The sequence below is a fragment of the Cladophialophora carrionii genome, assembly GCF_000365165.1.
Source record: "Cladophialophora carrionii CBS 160.54 unplaced genomic scaffold supercont1.2, whole genome shotgun sequence".
Taxonomy (NCBI): domain Eukaryota; kingdom Fungi; phylum Ascomycota; class Eurotiomycetes; order Chaetothyriales; family Herpotrichiellaceae; genus Cladophialophora; species Cladophialophora carrionii.
The window spans coordinates 1,073,284-1,090,055 of NW_008481827.1; the positions used below are offsets into that span (position 1 = coordinate 1,073,284).

Genomic DNA, 16,772 nt, shown 5'->3' on the forward strand with positions numbered 1-16,772 from the left:
TCCTGAGACCTTGACCTCAAGGGCATCTTTGCCGGTCCCGACTTTGAACGTCGCATCGGCATTGGGCACCACTTCGACGACTTTGGGATGAGGCTGGTCTTCTTGCGTGTCGATCTCTTTCGCCTTGTGCTTTCATGCCATATTAGCGAGGGTTGTATCTCCACTGTCCGCCACGAGGTTGTCAGATAAGGTGATGGGACAGCCGTCACAGGCGATTTGTATTTCGTGTGAAGTCAGCCGATCTGGAGATAAGTGATTGATGAGTGGTTGATGAGTGAGCAGTGAGAAGTGAGGATGACTGCAAGAAAGCAACCTGGACCGGTCTGGCAATCTAGAGGTCCGGTCGTGAAAGCTCGGAGATGAACCTCACAGTGCCTAAGTAGTATGTTGAAAGTGAAATGATCCAAGCGACATGCAAGGCTACCTCATGTCGATCTCGGTATTCTCCTACCCTAGGTCAAATGCCTTCTCATCCATACTGAGATCTCGGGCTCAAGGAGTCACAACCTCCGTTCCTCAGCCGACTTTTCTCTCGTAGCAAGCGAAGAGGGATCGATCACCGGAGCAAAGCCACCCGTACAATATGTAGTACAGACATGTCCCTGTGAGGTTTCTTCGACGGCGCTCAGTAGGCAGGTGCCGGGGTGTGCCATAGCCTTGAACGGGACTGTGATCGAGGAACAAATCAATGGAACAAGCACGATAGCGCAGCCCGTGTTCGTACGGCAAGGAGCATATTGACGGCGCTTGACAGGTGGGTAGTTCGTAAGTAAGCAAATCAGCCTACGAGCGACTTTTAAATGACTGAACTTGAAAGTCTTGACCAGGTGGCAGCAAATACCAAAGACCAAAGTACAGTTTTCCTGGAAACTCGACCTGGCTAACCCGCCAAATCAAGCTTGACCATCAACGACGCCATGGTTGGTACTCCGTACCTAGAGTATGTCTGATTGATGGCAGATCCCGAACCCGACCATCACGATTCTTGTTCACGACATCTACCGTCCCGTGGAATTGTCGAACACGCTTCGGGATGCCCTGGATTTAGAGGCATGTTTTTGCCCTGCAGCGCGCAGACGGTGATTGAAGTGGATTGACTTCCGGTGTAGGAGAGGTCAGAAATTGCAAAATTCCAGGTAGAGCAATCTTCACTAGCATGGTGAGTCCACCGGGTCAGGCATGTCATCTGTCTCCGGACCAGCCCAGGTCAGAGAAGTGCAAATATGTTTCGGTTGGGAAGTCGGGTTCCCGGTGGCTAGAAAGGTCAAGTGATCGATGTAGTAAGGGGAGGCAGGGAAGGAAGAGGGGAAAGAGAGGACCAAGATGTGTCAACGTCTTTTGGTACATCACGACTTCATATTGTCCATGTGGCGCGATGGTCGAGCACGTCGCTTGGTAAAGGCTTGTATGTGTTGAACAGGTTGAAATAGTGACTAGGGCGTCATTCAGTCTCAATTGGAACGTCAGTGGCTCATGCGGCTCTTCCTGATCATCCAGCTCATCTACGATACGCAGCCCATTGCTGCATTCCCGCGTCGAGTCGTATCTGCTTGATGTGAAGACATGGAGTAGGTGGTGCCAGCTGTATGCCTGAAAGACGCTGGCTGGCCGTACTATTGTGAAAGAGTGAGTGGTGATGACATTATCGCTCTTTAGCGCCTTCTCCAGGCAAATATCTCCCGCTCCCTGTTGATCGGGCGTCTCTGTCCAGATTTCCTGTTCAACCAGATATGGGTTTTGGGTGCAAGATAGGGAGATCCCACGTAGAAGTTTGGTGTGAACATCGATGAGCTGTAAAAGGTTGCTCGCAATATTTCTGGCCAATTGTCCACTGCACCACGTCGGCAAATTAAGGATCGTACCATCGCCGCCAGGTGATATTTCCTTCGAACTGCCTTTCCCTTTCGTCAAAGTCGCGGTTCTGCGGACAATCTCAATGGCCTGGACCAGTTGTGCCCTCGTAATCGCGGAGCTTGTGGGCGACGATCTCTTCCTTTCGGAGGAGGTGATGGAAGGTAGCATATACAGTGAGGCTTTCACTAGCATCTTCCTCGTCCAGTGCCGTAATTTGGCTGTTATGAAAGCATTCGAATACGCCGATGAGGAAATTTGCAACGGCCTTCTTCCGTGCGACGTTGATATAGCCTACCTCGTCTAAATTAGCTTGACTTGCTCACTGGGCGCCTCTGTGGTAGGAGGTTGTGACTTTACCGTAGGCCATGAAATTCGGAACGTGGCACATGCTTGAAGACCGTTGGAGCGGTTCAGGAGTCTGTGCAACTGCGACCTTACTAGACCTCCAGAACAGTTCCTTCATCTTGCAGAGCGCAGCAATGTCCAACAGCTCCTCGAACGTGACTTGATGCTGCTTCAGTGTGTATATGATACTCTTCATTCCTGTTGGATCATTGGACGCATTCTTGATCTCATGAATGACGGGAAAGAGCCTGTCGGCAATAACTGGCTTGAAAACCTCAACACACCAATTGCTGCTGGCGAGCTCGGCAAGTTGTCTCAGGCTCTGTCCTGTTAATTTGCCGACGTTCGCATGCTTGTAGTGGATAATATTGAAGAAGTCCAGATAGACCTCTGGGCTGCCGTTCTCCCCTCTAATAAATCTGTCACCCCCTTCGACAGGTGCCGAGGATAATGGCCCGAAGCTAGGTGCAGCGTGACCGATCAGAGGACCTGCGACCCGGATAGTACGAGCAGCGTCACCCTTGCCAATACTGACCAACACTTTGCCTTCTGGGTCGACGTCGATACATCGAGGTTGTATTGGGGATTCGTCCTCCATCTCACCCGCTTTGCGTTTGAGTCTGTGGCTGCTAGAAGAGGAGGAAGACATCGCAGGCGACTGTACAGGTAGAGAACAGGCGGCGGGGATGGCAGGGGAAAGAAATGTAAGGCTAAGGAAGTAGATGACGGGAAATACATTTGCTGGGGTGATGAGCGCGGAGTCAGCGGAAGTTGAGAACGAGATGGGTGCAAAGTGAATGAAAGGCATTTTCCGAAAAGGAGAAAAGACACCCAACCTGGACTCCACTATTGTCGTCGCGGCCTAACGGTCTTTCGCATTCAACACCAACCCCAGGGCATTCACAGTCGATCCTAATAGCATTCAACCACCACAGATATTGATCCCAGCACATTTCAGCTGCGACGCGGCCGGTCAAGCCTCAAGTCTGGCTCTCTTGTCGCCAGCGTGCTCGTCGACTCCTCCATAACCTGTTCCCTCGTACTCAGTGTCTACCTTGTCGTACCCGCTCTCGAAATTGCGCTCTGTAAGCTTCTGACTGTCGACGTTGAAACTCTCCGACTCTCCCATATCAGCATTGAACATGTCCTCCTTCTCTCCCATAGGCGTCTTTCCCTTCTTGTCAACCCCCTTGCTGACCACACTGTACGCTCTTCTTCTCCTGTACCTCCTCCAGCATAAACAACCACCAGCCAGAAGGACGAGCAGTATGACTGCGCTGACGACAGCAATAACAATAATATACTTCGTGGCAAGACCGTGGCTGCTGGATTCCGTGGTTGAAGCAGTGTTGTCTGAAGCCAGACCAGCGTTTGTCAATTTCTCGATTCCATGTGTGATCTTCTCTGCGTAGACCGTGCTCGTGGTTGTTTGCAGGTTAAGAATTCCACTGGCGGCGTCGTCGGCAACTCCTGCTTGAGCCAACTTGCCTAGGGCATGGGTGATCTTTGCGTTGTTCAGCACCAATGTGGTTGTTGGGGCGCGATGACCCGTTGCGTTGGGCACAACTCTTTTGTTCCCCGCAATGCCTCGAAGCAGGCGATCCGGAATGAAGTCCATCTTCATTACGGCAGCGAGATGAATCGAAAGATGTGTCGGTTCGTACGGATCGACTTCAGAACCAGTCGCCCTGACCAAGCAGAAAATGACCCGAAGAAACTCGTTAACAGGAAACACAAGGTCGCAGCGAAAGTCTGGACCACCAACGCTTCGCGAAGGTAGACCAAGAGATCGACGCGAAAACAGCAGAAGGATCAGTATTTCAGGCCAACGACCCACCGATATGCGGGCGCATGGCTAGCCACATAGAGGGTTAAGGTGAGCATAAGCACTTGTACCAAAGCTTCGCGCGCCACCAACACGATTTCTCGGCCAAACGAGGTATCGTAAGCAGAACATGCTTGATATAGCAGCATACCCAGATTACACAAGGAGAATGCAGCCACAGGATTGGGTGGTTCCTGGATCTCAGCCCCTGGTCAATGTCAGCAAAGCCCTTCAGCTCGAAACGTTGGCCCCTCAGCCCCCTCCTCGTATGGCTAAGCTTTAAACAAGCCTCGCGCTGAGCTTGTCCTTGAGCAGACCATGCCCGATACATTCACCAATGGAAACGTTCCCGAATGGTAAATCATGATAATCCGTGCCGAACACACGATCTCATGTGGAAATGAGGAAGCGCGCTGGTGCTCGCCGAAATTTAAGGTCTAAACTGTAAAAGGTCTAGCCGAGCATGAGTCATTCTCATTTCACGGATGGCCTATCACGTGCCTTATATGACTCATGCAGAAAATTACCTCTACGCAGTCACTTGCAGCCCACAGACTGCACACCAACATTGCATTGAGCGTTGGTTGAGATGGCTCGTGCCGCAGGGAAGCGAGGCACGAAGCCTGCGGCGAGCTCATCCAATGCTCCCAGACCGCTGGCGAGTACTCCTTCCGGACCCCCGTCACCTTTCCAGTATGCTCCGCCGCCGCTACGTCCGTTCCTTTCCACTCTCCCTACCGATCACATCTACCTCGTCCACCTCGACCATACCCCACCGAGCCTGAAGAAGCGCGTGTTCGTTGTACCAGTCCTCCTAAACCTGCTCATCGTCCTTGGACTCTGCGCTCGAGTGTATTATGCTGCGCCAGTATACCTCGAGCAAATCATCACGATCTTTGGATATGACACTGCATATAAAGTCGACACGGCGGCTGCCGGCGTTGGAGAACTCGTGAATGCTGTGACCTCGCGGACAATGCTGTTAATGATCGATTATGCCATATTCGGCTTGATTGGTAGTTGGCCGCGGGAGTTCTTTTTCGGGAGCAAGTTGTCGAGATTCGCGAGTCCATTGCAGTGGAGGAGAAGACTGGGATTCAGAGACACAGAAATTATTGTCCGAAGAGGAAGGAAGTGGGATACGCTCTTGCTCGTTGGGGAGAACCCGGATCAGGTCAAGACGTGGAACGTAGATGAGGAACTCACCATCAAAGTCAAGGTCGATCCAGCCATGCGGCCGGCGTACCTAGCCAAGACAGGATATCTGCTGCTAGACAAAGACTGGGATCTCGATTTCAAGGCGATGCTAGATGCGCACAGATTGGTCGAGAAGGGTACCATTCAGCTCAAGGACCTGGAAAGTCTGGTATTGGTCTATTACCAGAAGCAATGGTTGGTCTGGAAAGTTCATGAGACACCCGATTCCACTGCGCACGATGCACAGGAGGACAGCACTGTAGAGAATTTCCGACGCAACCTTGCCGGCCTTGGCGCTGAAGATGTCTTTTTCCGGTGGATCGAAATTGTTCAATTCGAGACGTCGCAGCCGGGTGGATTCACCGAAGGACGACAGGCCGAAGCGATCAGGGAGTTGAGGAGACGGCTCGAGAAGAAGCGGGTGGATTTTGCCAGGTTCTGGGAAGACATCGGCGGACAGAATGGCCTTCCTGGATTTGATGTACCAAATCGCGATTGACTCATGAGGACCGAGAGCTTTTACAGACAGGGAGCCCCCGAGCCATACGAGGCAGACTCACCCCTCGGAACCCCTGTCGATATTGTGTATATGCTGGGTCGGCTCCCACTCGATGAACTCCTGCCCAGCAGCACAAAGGTTGCAGAATGCCAGAAAAATGGCTGCCAGTGTAGCGCACACGAGCTGAGGAGGAACCTTCGCCATTCCCTCTTTCGGGCATTGAGAATTGACGCTTACTTCGCCTGGCATGATATTCGGGGACTCCTGGCCCTGGCGACCCCGACTGAACCATGCTCCACGCTGTCCAGACGGGATGGCTGTTCCCCAAATTGTCGTGATTCCTTTGCTACAAGACCTACGAAGGGCTCCAGGAGTGTAGCACTTGGTATGGGATGACTCCGAAAGGATTCTGCGAATGGCACGAAGTCGATACAGTCGGAAAGCATGGTGCTGGTTGTGATCACGTAACGGGACAATGCATCCACATACTGACTGGTTGTTCCATGAGCAAGCCGGACGTGAGGCTGCATAGGCATTTGCAAAGCTGTGGGAGCTTGATCGGTGACATGCAGAGCGGTCCAACATCTGGCACACAACGGGCACGTACCGAGTACTGGGTAAGGGGTGCGTACACCGGCGAGTATTGGCCGTACTGCGTAGCACAAATTGCCAGCCAAACACCTTGTACTGTGTACCAGTGATCCAGTACTCCGTATCAAGCACGGACGTGGCAACCGGGCACGAGGTATAGGTCCCTTTTTGGTTAGCGGCTACCACCAATGGTCTGTGCATCAGGGGTTAAAACAAGTGCTTTCACCATGTCCTTACTCCGTCTTTCGTTCTTGGGAGAATCAACCTGACGATTCGAGGCATATGCACCGCTACCGATGCGAATTGTCCCTCCAATGCATAGAGGCGGTGTTCAAGTGACCTGAGTTGCTCTCCTAGCGTCTCCTCCTCAGCGGACAGCTCGTTTCCATGCCTTCTCCGCAAACTTTGGTCACTATTCCCGACGACGGGTCGGGGACTAACAGCATGTCTGGCGGGAACAACAAGAAGCGAAAGGCGGATTGTACGGATGTTGCAGCCAGCGAGGCAAAGCGGGTGCAAAGAAATAGCCAAACCGTCGAGATCATTCCAGAAGCTGACGTGACATTGAGAGTTGGGACAGGGGAAAATGCTTTGGATATCAGAGCCTCTGGTCTCGTGCTGGGCCTGGCATCGAAGCTGTTCAAGGCAATGCTGAATTCAGGGTTCAGCGAAGGCACGACGAAGGTCATCGATCTGGACGACGAGCCGCAAACAGTCTTGGACTTCTGCCATATCATCCACTACAAACACAATTTCATTGAGTCCATGGACGCCAAGCGGTTGCGTAACCTCATCGTCTTCGCAGACATGCGACAGTGCCACGAACCACTGAAACCGTGGCTGGTGTACACCCTGCGCGAGTATGTGGCTTGGTTTGGACGTTTCGCTGCCGATCAGTTCGACGCTCAGGCTTTCCCAGATCGATATCCAGGACTGCAACGGGAGGATTTTATTCCCATCGCCGCCTCATTCGGTCTTTATGACCTATTTTGGCTGGTGACAAAGGCGCACCTTGCGAGGTCTAAGGATTCCATAACGCCATGTGGTGACGGAGGTTTGGCTGGGAGACTGCCGCTTGCGTCAGGTCATGATGGTCTTTCCATATACGGTGCGTACACCCCCTGAAACGTTTCGGCACCGTCATCCGTCAACACTCACTACCAGGCAGAGTTTCTCGACAAAACACGGATCCGTCGCACCCAAGAATTACTCAGGCAGGCTTTTCTGGCAGTCGGGCGGGACTTTGGGACAGATGACAATTGCTGGGCTGCCCGGGAGAAGTTCGGGACTATTCACATCTGGCTCATCCAAGAGGGCATCGAAGTTGGCAGCCTTTGTTGGTACCCGGAGTCCTGGTGGCACGCTTATGTCTCCCTACGAAGAATTTCCACACCCATTCCGGGTAATGTTGATCAAGATGGCGGCCCAGAGAACAACTGCTGGTCTAGGGATTGTGGAGAACCGGACGTATGCCTGTATTGCCAAGAGAAGCACATGCGCTACATCCGAGAAAGTTTGGGCAAGGAGATGCAGTCATTGCCCGGGGTCTGCTTGAAGTGCTTCCTTGAGAAGGGAGAAGATTCTTTGCGCCTTTCCTCGTCCTGCTCAGAGCCAGGCCATTCTGAGCGAAAGTCGGAGGACTAGGACTGGAGCAAGGAAGGCAGGCAGACCGAAAGTTCAGAACAGTTTTCTTGTGTACCCCCGAGTCGAGGTCTTTGGGGATATGTCATGTTCAAGGTAGGATGGCTCAGCGAGCAAAAGCCCGGAGTTCGAGGATATAGATGTGTTGAGGGACCCTCAAAAGCCCTTCTGAGGCAGTCAATTTGCCGACGAGGCTGTGAGGCCGACGAGGCTGCAGCGACCCCGCAGTTTTGTGCATCACCCCGCATTTTCACAATGGTGATCAGAATTTCTCAATCGGGGGATTTCTCTGAAAGCTCTCCGTCCAGACCATTCAGCAACACATTTCCCTGCGCAAACACCTGCACGACTGCTACATCGTGATGTCTTCCTCGAAACTGTACCTGGCCGTCATCGGCGTCGGTGGTGTGGGCACCTGTTTCCTCTCCCAACTTTCCTCCCTGCCAGCTCGCCTGCGGCCCAACGTGATCTTCGTCTCCCGCTCGTCAAAACAACTGTACAATTCATCCTACACCCCTGTCAACGCCTCCGACCTCCAGTCCTCGTCCTCGAAACTCCTCTCCATCCCTGACGAACTGATCCGATACCTCTCCTCCGCGCCGGGCAAAGTCATCCTCGTCGACAACACCTCCAGCCAAGATGTCGCAAACGCGTACCCGTCGTTCCTGCGCAAGGGCATCAGCGTGGTAACGCCCAACAAAAAGGCCTTCTCAGGCTCGCTACAACTGTGGAACGACATCTTCTCCGCGGTCGACTCGTCACAGGGCAACGCACTGGTCTACCATGAATCAAGCGTGGGCGCGGGCCTGCCCGTCATCTCCACGCTCAAGGATCTAGTCGCGACGGGCGACCAGGTCACGCGCATCGAGGGCGTCTTCTCCGGAACCATGTCCTTCCTGTTCAACTCCTTCGCCCCGGCGGACGGGACCGGCAAGGACAAGTGGTCGGAGATCGTCAAGCAGGCCAAAGAGGCCGGCTACACGGAGCCCGACCCGCGAGATGACCTCAACGGGATGGACGTCGCGAGGAAGCTCACGATCCTTGCGCGGCTGGCCGGCCTGAAGGTCCAAGGGCCGGACTCGTTCCCCGTGCAAAGCCTGATACCTAAGGAGTTGGAAAGCGCAAAGTCCAGCGACGAGTTCATGACGCGGCTGCCGGAGTTTGACTCGGAGATGGAATCGTACAAGGATAATGCGGCGAGGCAGGGCAGAGTCGTGCGTTATGTAGGATCTGTGGACGTCGGCGCTGGCAAGGTCAAGGTCGGGTTGGAGATGGTGGAGAAGGGCACGCCCATCGCGAGCCTGCGAGGGAGTGATAATCTGATTTGCTTCTATACGAAGCGGTATGGGTCGAATCCGTTAGTGATTCAGGGGGCCGGCGCCGGTGGAGAGGTCACGGCCATGGGCGTCACGGGGGATCTTATCAAGGTGGTGGAGAGGTTGTCGTAGTCGAGGGTAGACATAGATGCGGGCAATGAGCCTGGATACCAAAAAGCATAGCGAGGAATTAAAAAAGGCATGACGCTACGGTACCGTTCTTACGCCTGCTCTTGAAGTTGCCTTAGGTTTGCGAACAGGCAGGCCAGGGGGTGTCGAAAATCCATCGTCATGCATGAATCTGCCAAATATCCACACGAATACTATAGCGGAACATCAAATCGTCTTCCTCATCCTGTACGAGTACCAAATCCTTGTGGCGGACTGCATCGCTGAGCCGGTTAGCTCCTCAGATACCTCTTCACAGCCTCACCCCACACAGCTCCTCTCTTGTAGAAGTGCATTTGAGGGGTGCTGCCCTCCTTCAGCCCATCAATCGCCTCGGCCACTTCCTCTCCCCTGCCCTCGTCCTTGAGATCCTTGATCGGATACATATACGTCTTGAACGCGAATACCAGTGCCTTTGTCTTTGGCAGCCGGTGCAATGTCTGCCTCTCACATCTCAGGAAGGTATTCTCGGTATCTACCTCCTCCAGCTCCGTCACGGCATCACCTTCGTGGGCGTGGTTCGTGCCCTTGCCCGCCGAGAAGAGATTGCCGTTTGTGGTGATCGCCCAGTTCACCCGGCGGACGTACTTTCCTACCTCGAGGCGGGCGAAGAAACGGTCCATACTGGCTTCGAGTTTGGCGGGATAGCCCGGCACGGGCTCGTGGATGCTTGCGAGTCTTTTGCCGAGTTTCTCACGCGGGTCGAAGCCTGAGGGGCAGCAACACACGTACGCTTCGAGAATATATTTCGCACCTGGCACGTCGTCCTTGTCTTTGTTATCCGGGGATGGATCTTCGTCTTCCTCAGGCTGGAGGAACAGGAAGTCTTCGTCGACTGTGCGGCCGAGGGTCTCTAGCAGCATGGCGGTCGGGATTGTCGGCGAGGCTTTCGCCGGGAACAACGCCTTGGTGACGAGGTTTTCAAGCATGAAGGTCTGGCCTGCCTCATAGTACGCCTCGTGGAGTTTGAACATGCTGGGGAAGCGGAGAGGGAGATACGTCCCCATAAGGTATTGATAGAGCTCGACCACGGCGGGCCGCACGCGGTAGTCGTCGTGGACGGCGACGACGTGCTCGCCCTCTTCGGACATGATTTTGCGGCGGTAGGCGACGCGATCGGCGTAGTTCTTGTCCATGAGCAGGAGTTCCGAGGGCGGCAGATTCTCGAGTGCTGAGACGTCAGATTCGGCTCGTGTAGAGTCAGTCCCTTCTTATCGGTGGACAAGCGGAGAAGAGTATAACTTACCCATCGTCAGGTGGTACTTGGGCTTGAAGGGCCGCAATTGGAGTGGTTCCGTAGTTTTCCAGTCAAAGTCCGGTTGCTCCTCGACCTCAGGGAACTCAGGCGCCTTGAGGTATCTTTTCTCGTAGCCGGCCTTCTTGGCCTCATTCTGCTTCCGCCGGATCTGGTTGAATGCCAGGAGCAGGAAGACAATCAGCAGTATGACGTTCGAGTAATTGCCGAGTGTGAACCATGATGTCCTCTTGAAATCATCCAGTGATCTCCAGTGCCACGTGAAAGACGGCTTTTCCAGGCTATCGAAGCGGCTCATGATTGCGGGTATGTGTATTTTCGGGAATACTGTCACGGAGGACTGCCCGTCGTCGGCGAGAGGGTGAAAATGCTGGACTTCAGATGACCCTCGCTGTCTTGTGACTTGGACTCGAAACCTGTGATTCCCTTTGCTCACTCACGCACTTATCACCTTGGAATACACACGCTCATGAAAGGTCCCGTCAGTTTCATCCGCCCTTTGACAGCCCAAACCGGTGCAGAAGTGCCAGCCAATACCTTGAATCGCTATCTACTCCACATCTCACGAATTATATACAGAGTACTAGAAGGAGAAATTCGCAGTATTGGACCGCATCGGGCGAAGAAACCCAAAAGCCGACGGCGCCTTACTCCGCTTGGGCGTCATTGTCCGTCCCCACAGGCATGTGATTTGTGGATTCGCTGACTAAGGCATTTCAACCACTCACACGACACCGTTCTGGGCGCAGACGCGGTATGGATGATGAGTCCGCCTAGTTGTGTCTCCCGTTCTATCAGTTCCCACGACTGGGCAGCACAAACTCCGAGCCGACGCAGAGGTGGTGGTGAAGGGGAGGTCATGGCCTTGCAAGTGTATATCTCGCACAGCGGCAATGTCCTCACCTACAACGACCCAAATGCTCGTGTCGACATCTTACGGTCATGGATCGAAGCCAACGCTGCGATTCCGGCCTCTCGCCAGATCCTGATGACAGGCCGGGGCAAGATTGTCAAGAATCTGAGCAATGAGCAAGAAGTCTTTGTCTATGACAAGCAATTCTTGTCGTCCGACTCGAAACCTCCCTCGAGAAACAACGTCGAATTGCAACCCCTGTCCGACTATCCCCTTTCCCTCGCCGATGAGACCAGCCTGACAGCATGGCAAGACCTGTTCATGCAGAGACGGGCCTGGGCCTTGGAAGCCCTCGAGGTTGCTAAAGCGGGCGTGGAGAACATTGAAATATGTGCGGATGAGGCTTCGGTCATTGCCCGGTCTATGAAGGTTGCTTTGGAAAACCTGCGGAACCATGTCACGACCCTCCAGCAGAGGTTCGAGGAGACAAACCAGTGGGCGCAGGGCTATATACAAGAGCATAGAGATGTGCTTAAGGACTGGCAAACGAGCGCAGACACGCTTGCAGAGCTGCCTGTTCGTGAAGACGTGGCCAAAGTACTGCGGAGGCCGACCGAGCAGGACCACGGTGGTGCCTCCTCGCCCGTCGGCACATTGTCCGACCTGATCGATCGAAAAGCTCTACAGGCCGCGGCGGACAGCGTTGAGCGAAGTTCGGCGGATTTCGAGAAGAGGCTGCATGAACTGCTGGCAGGCATGGAAAAACTCAAGCACGATACGGACGCAGCCCAGGGTCGGTCAACGCAAGTTCCCGACTACGACACGAATGCATTGCTCGAAGAGACAGAGACACTGGCTAAGCGTATAACATCAGACTACGAAGACGTGTCGCAGATGCAAGACAATCAAAAGTCGGTGGTGGCGGCTTCGAGGAAGGCTGCCACCCATACCCGCGAGCTGTTGCCCGCGCTGCAAGGCGTGGTGGGAGAGACTATACAGACTTCTTTGAGTGCTTCAGATGCGAGAAATGCTGCTTCGCTCGACTGGTACTCGACATTGCAGACGATCTCGAGTATACAGTCCCGCCTTGCTGAATTACAGTCGGCTATCACGAACTTGGACTTTCAGGACAATGACAACTTTGCCGCCCTGGGTCGTGTCTTTCAACTACCTCTTGTATATGGTGCTACACTTGTGGAAGCCACCCGAAGGTCAGAATGGACCGAGAAGATGCGCACAGAAGTTGACGCCCTCCACGAAGACTTGTCGCAGCAGACCGAAGAGGAGCAACGGCGACGGAAGAAATGGACTGCTTCCCATAGCGATTTCTTGAGCGAAGATATGAACGCCAAAGATGCACTGATCGACTTGAAGGCCACGGCTCCACGAAATTCTTGGCCGTTCGTGAGCAGGGATGAGATTTTCGCTTGGGTTGACGACCTGCGTGCGTTGGGTATTGATGATGCCGTACAATCCATCATGCAGCGGATGAAAGATCTTGATGCTCCCGTCCGGAAGCAGAAACTCAATCCCTTCAAGAATGGAAGCATTCAAGACCTAAGCCAGAGTGCCGCTTTCCGCAACGGGGATGAAGTCCGGAGCTTACAAGACGAGAAGACTCGACTCGAGGAGAAGCTGCGAGCTTCAGACAGTCGCGTCAGGAAACTTGAAGACCTTCTGCACCGTCAAAGTCAGCTCAGCCGGCCTGCTAGTGGGGTCTTTCACCCGGGCAGTGCTGCAGATTTTGAGCGGCAACAGGCCCCTTCACCAAACACTATGCAAAGGCAGAGTGATCTGTCACGCAGGTCATCGGTATCTCTTCGACGGCTATCGAACAATCAGGATGAGCGGTCTCTAGTGCAGAAGATTGTTGCGCTAGAAGCACAAGTCCAAAAATTGCAGGACGAAGCACATGCTGAGCGACGGTTAAGCACAGAAAGCCGGGACAAAATGCAGGAAGCAGAACTAGTCAAGCGCGACTTGATGGCTAACTTCGAAGCTCAAAAGCAAGAGTTTGAAGAAGAACGCCAACTGCTGGACGATGAAGTACATCGGCTGAAAGTCAAACTCGAAGAAGCCGAAGAAGAGCTCGACCGACTCAATGACTCACGAGACCACTTCCACAAGGAGCAAGATCAAGCCCTGATCAACTTACGCAACGAACTCGAGCAGGCCAAGAGAACCGCCGCGGACGACCTGGCACAGTCAGAACGCAAGCTCGCAACGGCACAAAAGGAAGCGGCTACCCAGCGAGAAAGAGCGGCTAGTCTGGATCGCCAACTCCATCAGGTCAAGGAAGAGCGCGCGTCGGCGCAGTCGCAAAATGTGGCATTGGCAAGCCAGCTACGGCAAATGGAAGATCAACAGCAAGAATACCTTGCCATCTTGCAGGGCGCACATATGAACCTTTCTCCCGCGGGATCACCGCCAGATGATCTGAGGAGGCTTGTCAATGCACTTGAGATTCTGTCCGAAGGAGCCGCGATTCATGCGCGCGGGCTAGACGATTCGCTGCAGCTTGCCACGGCGGAAAATAAGTCCCTCGAGGAAAAGCTGGCAAACGTGGAAGGCCAAATAAAGAACTTGACCGAAAAGCTCTCCAGTGCAGAAGCCCGCGCTACGCAATTCAGAGAAACCCTCGAACAGGAGCGAAGACAAATCTCCGCCTTGCGCTCAGAGCTCGCTAGCGAACGTACGGAGATGCACTCTCTGCGAGAGAAATTCGCCGCTGGCGAGACCGGATCTGACGCCTTGCGCCAACAGCTGAAATCGGAAGAACTGAAAGTCGCCGAGTTGGTGGACCGCAAGGCTGAAGATGAAGGCGTTATCCAGCGTCTCAAGCATGAAATCGAAGACCTCAAGCACGAAGCGGCCCTCGCGGCAGAGAAACAAGAAAAGCTACGCCGCCATTTCGAGAAGCGCGGTGAACGCGCCAAACAACTCTCGGAGCGCCTCTTCCATCACCACGACAGGATAATACGTATGCTCGAACAGTTCGGGTACTCTGTCTCTCGCGCAGAGGACACGCCGACACTTGCGATCCAACGCGCCTCAAAGGTCAACGCATCCGCCTTGCTAAGCGGCAACGAGTCGTCACCTGCCCATACGAGTGTTATGCGCCGCACCATATCCGGCTCAGCACCACCTCAGCACTATTCCGATCCTACTGACTTGGACACACTCTACTGGACAAGTGACAACGATTTGACCAGCGAGTCCTCCAAATTCAGTTCCTTCGTCTCCACTCTATCGCGCTTGGACGTCGACTCCACGATTGACATATTAACGAAGCGTTACAAGGATGTCGAGTCGTTGGCGAAGAAGTATCAGAAAGACTCGCGTGCGTATCGTGAACGCACACATAGAAGCCAAGCCGAGGCGCACGATAAGATCGCATACAGGTCGTTCAAGGAAGGTGATTTAGCTCTCTTCCTGCCGACGCGGAACCAAGCTACCCGGCCGTGGGCGGCGTTCAACGTGGGCGCACCGCATTACTTCCTGAGGGAGACGGAGACACACAAGTTAGCCAGTCGGGATTGGCTGCTCGCGCGGATCACACGGGTTGAAGAACGAGTTGTTGATCTGTCAAGGAGTATGAGGGGCAACGCGAGTATGTCTGCCACGGGCGATGATGGGAGTATGCGCAGCATGGACGACGAGAATCCCTTTGAGTTGTCGGATGGTTTAAGGTGGTACATGATCGATGCGGTGGAAGAGAAGCTGGGCGCTCCCGGCACGCCGAGCGTGGGCAAGAGTACTGTAATTGCGAGCAATGTGGAGGTGAAAGGGCACATGGGCACACGAAAGGAACATAAGTCTGCGCTGGGCATGGGAAGTGGTGGCGCAACAGGTACGGCGAGTATGTTCACTAAGACGTTGACCAAGAGTTTGGATAGCAGACGGTCAAGCTCGGGAAGTAAGAAGAGCTTGGAGACGAAGGGGAAGGAGAGGGGGGTGAAGGATGTCCTACCTTCGAGCAAGGTTGCGCCGCTGGCGCCCATCACAAGTGATACGGATGCGGAGAGGAGGCATGCCCTTCCTCATGATGCGAAGGGAGAGACTGTGGCTGTTCCTGACGATGATGCGCATGAGGATGCGGACAACGAGAACGACGATGCTGAAGGACAGGATGCGACGGGCTCAATGACCGCACAGGCTACGAGCCAAACTCAAGGCCAAGGCAGCGTGCCTAGCATTGTGCGTCGTCCAACCGAGGCGAGCCAGACCGACAGGGAGGAAGCTCAGGTCTTTGAAGTGGTGAGGCGAGATCTACTTCTCGGCCCCTAAGTGGGCAGAAAAGAACCAGGCTGATGCGGAGAATAGAGTGGTCACTCCGGACCGTCTGCTCCTCCCCCGAGGGTAGCAGAAAGGGACCTGCACGCCTCTACTTCTGCCTATGCTGCTCTTGAAGCTGCGCGGAACAACACGCCGATGAGACCGCAGATCCTCGGGAAGAGACCCAACTATTCGGCTTCGACGCCTAGAAATCAATCGCAGTCACCACTGAAGCAGCAAGAGGTGCCTTCGATCACACCGACGGCAAGTCCAGCTAAGAGCTCGACTACCAATGTCACGAGTAGTCCTGGGAACGCCTCCTCCCTATCGCCTGCAAGGCCCAGGGAGAGGCCTTGGGATAAGTTGTTTAGCATGGAGTTCCGGTCGTGAGTCTGCTGGGCCGCTCTCATAGCTGGCGCTTATGAGAGGGAAGGGCAAAGGGTTAGAGAATCAGGCGTCTGATTTCCACGCCGTGGCCCTTGCACGGTCCTGGAGGTGGCGCACCACTACGACCAGAGAAGACTACGCCTTTTGTGTTGTTCAGGAGCACCTACGCACCGATCAAACATATATATGGTATACCTGTCTTGTTGCCTTTGCTTTCTCACTCACGCTGGAAAACAACATGCATACTCCGTATAATTGTCACCAATGTCTTCATCTTTATGGGGACACGCGAATGGAATGTGCCCGGCTCCTATTGGTCACGGCTGTCGCCCTAATTGGGTTCAAGAGCCAATAGACGGCGACCACGGGCGTTATCTCAATGAGACAAAAGGGGCAAAGCACCGGAAGAACGTCGGACCGGAGTACGAGTATTGTGTCACGTGACTGACTGACGCAACATTTCACGGGCGAGAGTGATGAGCTACTCAGTATGGCTGTATCTCTCTGTGGCATCATGAGATACTGATACTGTGTATGAACAAATGATCACGATTTTTGCAGCTCCA

At 54.0% G+C, this 16,772-nt stretch overlaps 7 protein-coding genes across 7 annotated transcripts; 4 read left to right on the forward strand and 3 right to left on the reverse strand.

The window, feature by feature from the left end:
* Positions 1-1,933: 1,933 nt before the first annotated feature.
* On the reverse strand, positions 1,934-2,848 carry G647_02453 (uncharacterized protein; the record flags this gene model as incomplete). The annotated part of the gene is made up of 2 exons (XM_008726802.1): positions 1,934-2,145; positions 2,212-2,848. The coding sequence occupies 2 exons, from the start codon at positions 2,846-2,848 to the stop codon at positions 1,934-1,936; spliced, it is 849 nt and encodes a 282-aa protein (XP_008725024.1).
* Positions 2,849-3,172: 324 nt separating this feature from the next.
* Positions 3,173-3,823, reverse strand: G647_02454 (uncharacterized protein; the record flags this gene model as incomplete). The annotated part of the gene is made up of 1 exon (XM_008726803.1): positions 3,173-3,823. The coding sequence occupies one exon, from the start codon at positions 3,821-3,823 to the stop codon at positions 3,173-3,175; it is 651 nt and encodes a 216-aa protein (XP_008725025.1).
* A 790-nt stretch (positions 3,824-4,613) lies between these two features.
* On the forward strand, positions 4,614-5,720 carry G647_02455 (uncharacterized protein; the record flags this gene model as incomplete). Its single annotated transcript, XM_008726804.1, has 1 exon — positions 4,614-5,720. One exon carries the CDS (start codon positions 4,614-4,616, stop codon positions 5,718-5,720), a length of 1,107 nt encoding a protein of 368 aa, XP_008725026.1.
* A 1,035-nt stretch (positions 5,721-6,755) lies between these two features.
* Positions 6,756-7,955, forward strand: G647_02456 (uncharacterized protein; the record flags this gene model as incomplete). The annotated part of the gene is made up of 2 exons (XM_008726805.1): positions 6,756-7,419; positions 7,480-7,955. 2 exons carry the CDS (start codon positions 6,756-6,758, stop codon positions 7,953-7,955), a joined length of 1,140 nt encoding a protein of 379 aa, XP_008725027.1.
* Positions 7,956-8,314: 359 nt separating this feature from the next.
* On the forward strand, positions 8,315-9,400 carry G647_02457 (uncharacterized protein; the record flags this gene model as incomplete). Its single annotated transcript, XM_008726806.1, has 1 exon — positions 8,315-9,400. One exon carries the CDS (start codon positions 8,315-8,317, stop codon positions 9,398-9,400), a length of 1,086 nt encoding a protein of 361 aa, XP_008725028.1.
* Positions 9,401-9,669: 269 nt separating this feature from the next.
* Positions 9,670-10,989, reverse strand: G647_02458 (uncharacterized protein; the record flags this gene model as incomplete). The annotated part of the gene is made up of 2 exons (XM_008726807.1): positions 9,670-10,607; positions 10,683-10,989. The coding sequence occupies 2 exons, from the start codon at positions 10,987-10,989 to the stop codon at positions 9,670-9,672; spliced, it is 1,245 nt and encodes a 414-aa protein (XP_008725029.1).
* Positions 10,990-11,550: 561 nt separating this feature from the next.
* G647_02459 (uncharacterized protein) lies at positions 11,551-15,831 on the forward strand (the record flags this gene model as incomplete). The annotated part of the gene is made up of 1 exon (XM_008726808.1): positions 11,551-15,831. One exon carries the CDS (start codon positions 11,551-11,553, stop codon positions 15,829-15,831), a length of 4,281 nt encoding a protein of 1,426 aa, XP_008725030.1.
* Positions 15,832-16,772: the final 941 nt, after the last annotated feature.